Raw genomic sequence first — 6,307 nt, forward strand, 5'->3', positions numbered from 1 at the left:
AAAGAGAGAATCCCTTAAAAGTCAGGAACTAGCCATCAGGAAGCAGATTTGGCCATTGTGACAGCACAGGCTGACCAGTGCACACAAGCATGACAACTGTACACATTTTAGCTAAAGAATGCAACAGAAGCTGACAATGAAAACCAGGGCTCTGCAACATTCCTAGCATACAAGTATGCAGCCATTACCAAAACCAAGCATTTTAAAGAGACAGGCAGTCTACTTGGCCACTGATGTTTACAAATGGATCCTGGTACAGAAAAGATTGAGAACCATTAATCTAGAGCACACAGCAGTTAAACCATTTAGAATGCTGCATGCTGTAGCCAGCCCAGAAAGAACATCTTTACTTAAAGTACCATAGCCAAATGTTTTTTTCCTTTGGTAGCAGTTCACCGTGGATCTGCTGGACAGTACCAAACACTCTTATCTATATACCCCTACCCACTCCTCACCTGGCTACTTTAGTCACATTAGAGACCAGAATTAACCGGGACCCTCTAGTTCAGAGGCGGGCGATTATTTTGTGCAGAGGTCCACATGACAGGCAGCCCAGGGCAGATAAATATTAATTTTCTAAAATTTTTTTTTAGGGGCCCCATGGGCCAGATAGAATGGCCTGGAGGGCTGCATCCAGCCCCTGGGCTACATTTTGCCCACCCCTGCTTTAGTTTGTACAACAGCATCAGAGTCAGGGTAGCTGGACTGCTGTCTGAGAAAAGTCATTTGGGATTAAACTTCCTGTTGTATAACAGACACTGCTCCAGAGGTTTATTTCCCTCCCGAGTCTTATTTTTAGAGCTTCATTTTCACGATGTAACCACAACTGGCAGCATAAGCCACTTAGTTTGAGCCATGTTAGAACACAAAAGGACTTACCAGGAATACCAGTTTTTGCAATAGCAGAAGCAGCGTGGTCCTGAGTAGAGAAAATGTTGCAGCTTGACCATTGTACCTGCAAGATCACCAAAGATAAAACTTTACTTGTTGAGCAAGGTTCCCAGACAGAAGATGACTTGCTTTCTCTGTTCTAGAGATGGGAATTAAACATGAAGAGGAAGCAGAAGTAGGAAGGAAAATAAGTTAACCCAAATCCTTGATCCACCCAGAATAGGGATGTGAAAGGTTAAATCATTGTTTAACTAATAAACCCAGTGATAACCAGTTAGCTGATCAGAGGGATGGGAACCAGTACCCATAGCCTGAGGTTAAAGAGGAAAACAGCAAAGTAATTAGCTGCTGGTTCACAGGTGCTCCCTCCCAGCTCCAGCCTTGGCTTCACCTGGGCCATGTTGTCTGTTTGGACTTGCCACAGGCTCCCTCCACACATCCCTCAAGGGCCCTGGGAGCAGCAGCAGAGCAGCTTAGCTGCTGTGTTATCATTAGCTAACCATTCAGATCACCAAACTAAAGGAAGTAGTTTCCTGCCATTGAAGGCACTGATTTTAGTTTGTTCCTCCCTCAACAATCAAAACCCAAGGGTCACACAATTGGCCACCTCATTATACCTGAGAGTTTCTACTAGACAACAATGGCCCAAATTAAGTCATGGCTGTTCAGAAGCTGCAGACTATAGGAGGTGTTAAAAGTCTGGGTTGTTTGAAGTGCCCCTATGACGGCTAGATTTGCTGGGGGTGGGGAGTGTTGAGTGCACAAGGTTGGTGGGCTCTCAACAGGTGCAGGAATCGAGGTAGTTGAGAAACAGTGGCACGGACAAGTTGATTTGACATACCAGAATCAAAGTATGATATTCCAGGTTTATAAAATGCATATTACTTACATTTAAAGGAAAACCCTTAAGAATAGTTTACAGGTTACTTTTCAACTATGTACCCTCAAAAATTACAACAGTCTCCTGTCTGTCTGAGGCCCTTAAATGTTTCTTGCTACTGTAATACTTTAAAAGCTCACTGTCTCTAATAAATTTGTCCTTACGACACCACATTGATGGAACAGTGCTATTATTCCCATTTTCCAGGTGGAAAACTGAGCTGTGGATAAGTCATTTGACCTCTCTAAGGTCACATGAGAAATTCCACCCTTGTTTCTAGAGTCACCACCCTGTTTTTCCTATAATGTTTTCAGACACAGCTAGAGGTCTAGAGTCCATACTCAGATTTAGTAATTGCTTTGCTGACTTTTGAGGGACCTGGAATGATGTTTAGTCCATACTATTCTGTTTTGGAGCCATTCACTTGAGGTTAAATGATACCAGCAGACTGATACTACTACTGCATGTCAGTGCATAAAGCCATTCGGCAAGGAGCAACCTTTGGCATTATTCTTGAAGCTGATAAGATATCAGCTCATATGGCAAAAAAGGATTACCAAGACCATGAGCACCTCCTCCTGGCAGAAACAAGCACCTACATCAGAATGCAGCCTGTTTAAATCCTGTATTTCACTCAGTGCACTTATGGATTCTGAATGGACAGCTCCAGTATCCGAAAGGAAACAGAAGATGCAACCCATATGACTGCAACTAGCATTCCAATCTCTTCATAAGGGTGTGCAATTATTTGCTGAAGATAGCACTTTACCTCTGCTCCCAGCACCACAAGGGTCTCTATCAGAACTGCAGTCTGCACAGTCATGTGAAGGCAACCTGCAATCCGAGCTCCTTTCAATGGTTTCGATGCTCCATACATCTCCCGCATCTTCATCAGCCCTGGCATCTCATTCTCCGCAATCTCGATGGCCTTGCGACCCCATTCTGCTAGGCTGATGTCAGCTGCAAGCAGAAGCAGGACAGGTGGTTTGGACTTGAGTACATGAAACCATGCATACATTTTAGATTGGCATTTGCTACGACTGCTGTGAAACAAATTAGGCTGGACACCATGCAACAGCTGGGAGAAACAAAATGTCTTCAGCTCATGAAGGGTTTCTTTTTTTTTTCCCCATTGCATTATGAAGAATTCTATTAAGTTTTGAAGCCAGCATTTCCAAATGCAGGTACAGAAAGCAACAAATATCCCATCTAGGGACATAAATTGAAAGTGGCCCAATTTTTAGAAGTACCGAGCTCTTTTTAACTTACAAAATTAACCTTAGGGCAGTAGTTCTCCACCATTCTGAACTCAAGGCACCCTTCATCAGACTTGAGGCACCCCTCCATAACTTCTGTGAAAGGACTGACACCCAATTTCAAAAACTAATTTATACATCCCTGTGCAAGGAAGTAAGCACTGTCAACAGGTAGTAGGGGTGGGGGAAATCAGGAGGCAGGGACAAGCCTGAGCCTTATCTCCTCTCATCTTGTAACACCGAAAGGATCTAGTGCAGAGGCAGGCAAAATATGGCCTACCAGGTGATTTCATTCAGCCCACAGGCACCCACCAATTAATTGTACCCTACCTAAGCTGCATGCTTTGCTCCTACCCTCATGTGCTGGAGGGCCCTGGCCAGCATACACAGCTTCTAGGTGGGACCACTGCTACCACTGCTGCAGCTTCCAGGGGACCTGCCCAGCTTCCCCAGCCTCCTCCTCCTGTCCTGGCAACAGCACTTGCTCTGGGCACTAGGTAGGAAAGCTGTAGCTGGGCAGAAATGTGGAGCATGTGGCTAGAACTGGTGGGAACATAGAGACTAGGCCCCACCTGCACCCAGCAGGAGTGTGGAGTTTGGGTAGGCAGGGTGTGGCTGTATGGGGCTTGTGAGGAATGAGGGGAGGGTGCAGGATGTTAGCCCCCACATATGCCCTCCCCTCCCCACATGGTGCACAACCCCAGCAACAGCAACACATGCCAGGTTCTGGAGGCATGGCAACCAGGCAGCACGCAGCTCCAGCCAGTTCTAGGAGCTGTACATAGTGTCAAGGAACAGAGGCAGGCCACCCTGCCTCTATCACGCAGGGCTCACATGCAGCTCCCAGGACTGGTGCACCACTGGGGGAGGAAGCCCCACACGATGGAACTGGTTGCCTTCTCCACTCCCTGCCAACATATACAGCTTACTGGACTCTGCTGGGAAGCAGGAAGTGTGGCTCCTTGCCACTTCTGGCAGAGTCCCATGAGCTCCACTTGGCAGCAGGGATCAGAGAAGACCTCTGGTTCCATCATGCAGGGTTTCCCTGTGGTGGCACCAGTCCTGGGAGCTGCATGCAAGCCCCACAAGATAGAGACAGGCTGGCCTGACTGCTCCTTTCTGCTATGTAGAGCTCCTGGAACTGACTGGAGTCATGCATTGCCTGGCAGTCACCCCTCCATGGGCTACAAGTACCCCAAGGGTCTGCCACCTGCTGCTGCTGCCATTGCCAGCAAGGGCTGCACCACATTGGGGAGGGAGAGGAAAGAAGGGGCACACACCCTGCCCACCCCCTCAACCTTCCCATATATACATACCCCTCCACCCAAAGTAATTTTTCACCCCAATCTAATGGCACCCCAGAATGCCACAGCACTCTGATTAAAAGTCACTACTTTAGGCCTTACAATTTATAAATGCAACTGAAATGTGAAACTCATTCCCACCAGATATAGTGGAAGCAGATGGTTCAGCCAGATTCAAAAAAGGGATTGGACACATTCTTGGAGTAAAGAGGCAACAGTTGCTATTGCGCAGGGCAGTTATGGATACAGACTCTGAATTGGAACTTCCTAGACCTTAAATGCTAGAGTCTGCAAGTGGGAAAGAAGTGGAAAAAAATCCTGGTCGTACCCCATTCACTCTCCTTTTCAGCACCCACTCTGCTGCTGCGTGAGACAGGAGACTGTGCAAGATGGATCTATAGTCTGACCCAGTAAATAGCAATTCTTATGCCTACATCTATCACTGTGCATGCAGGTTTATTTTCGGAACGTAAGGACTTCTGAGTGCCTCATCACATATACATAGAATATGTGCACAGTCTATAAAACAACTTCACAAATTAAAAACAACCCAGTCTTTGCCTATCAGTTGCCATGAATGATTCCCCCCAGCCAAACAAAAGTCTAACTTTAATCCAGAAGATCATTTCCCAAGTCCTGCAACTAAAAAGATTACTGATTTACTGCTTGTTAACAAAAAAATCCTTTAGTTGAAAAAGTAGTAAAAGCTGAGGTCAAGAGTTCCAAAATCCAAAGTTCTACAGGAGGAGGATACACTTTTCATAATGGACTTGTTTTTCCAGCCTTACCTATGGAGACCACTTTCTCCATGACAGGCAGATTAACCCATCTTTTACATTAGCCCAAGCCATTATTTTACATTATTTCTATGCCATAATGTCGCTTGCCACTTTGTAAGACAGTTATTTTCCTGAGAAGCCACTTATGTTAGGCTCTTCAGGAGCTCTGTACATCCCTCCCTGGCCTTGAATAACTTAAACTGCAACACCGGTGACTTTGCAACTCGTTCTCTTAGGGCTAGTCAATAAATATGATGTGGAATCACAGGCTGTAATGGCAATTACAGTCAAACAGGCTGATCACATAAGACAGAAAACATTTCCGACCTATAAGATCCCAATAATTCCTAAACCAAGCCCACCCCTTTGGTGTCAGCAATAGCTTGTACATAATAGGCCTTCATAGGCTTGTCTACATCATGGTGCCAGCAGGTCTGGGAGAGGCCACATCAAACATACCATGACCACCGACACCCTCCAGAGCTAAAAGTTTGTCAGTGAGGCCTGTTCAGGTTTATCCCCCAAAGTCGCTTCCAGGCCTGTCACAGACTGATGGTTCAAGAACAGGCACAACGGGATGAGCTCAGTGGCAATCCTCTAGGTTTGGATTGCACCTGTAGCCACCAGCAAGTCGAACATGCCGGCTGTCCTCCTAGCTGGCACCTGCCACTGTTTGGGGCCATTGCTGCAGGAAGGAAGAAAGCGACTAAGGAGAACTGAGCCCTGAAGGTTAACCTTGTCTAGGGCTTGTTTAAATAGGACCAGCAGTGGGATGTGGAGCAGAAAGGAAGGTCTTGAGATGCTTTAAGTGGGGCTACTTTGGGCTGCTCATGTAACAGGTGGAAGCAGTCTATAGGAGCAGCTTGGATGTGTCCTAACGGAGGGACCCAAGTAGTTTCCTACAGATATCTCCTCCCGCTTTCTGGGGTTGAAGTAAAGCAGCGCTCATAGCAGCTAGGGGAGGGGACGCTCTCCGCAAAGCCGTGCAGGGGCTGTACAAAAAACAGCACCGGGACAGGAGCCGGCCCCGTGCGCCCAAGGGAGTAGGCCAGGCCGTCCCTGCTCTGCTCCCCGCGGAACTACAGCCCCTGCACCCGGCCCGGCGCGGCCGCGTGAGGAGCCCGCAACTGAGGCCGGGGGGAGGCGCCGGACTCCGGCAGGGGGAGGCGGAGCCGCTGCCCCGGGCAGGGTGCCCAT

General features: G+C 47.5%; 1 protein-coding gene across 2 annotated transcripts in view; it reads right to left on the bottom strand.

Moving 5' to 3' along the window:
- AHCY (adenosylhomocysteinase) overlaps positions 1–2,727 on the bottom strand; it is a 60,912-nt gene extending 58,185 nt beyond the window's left edge. For both annotated transcript variants that reach the window (XM_006029299.3, XM_014522562.2), the window contains exons 1-2: positions 2,541–2,727; positions 880–955 (exon numbers count right to left, since the gene is read on the bottom strand). In XM_006029299.3, coding sequence (XP_006029361.1) covers positions 880–955; positions 2,541–2,675 — 211 coding nt within the window. In that variant the 5' untranslated portion in view covers positions 2,676–2,727. The remainder of the gene's footprint in view (positions 1–879; positions 956–2,540) is intronic.
- Positions 2,728–6,307: the final 3,580 nt, after the last annotated feature.

This window comes from Alligator sinensis, unplaced genomic scaffold (genome assembly GCF_000455745.1).
Source record: "Alligator sinensis unplaced genomic scaffold, ASM45574v1 scaffold690_1, whole genome shotgun sequence".
Lineage (NCBI taxonomy): Eukaryota > Metazoa > Chordata > Crocodylia > Alligatoridae > Alligator > Alligator sinensis.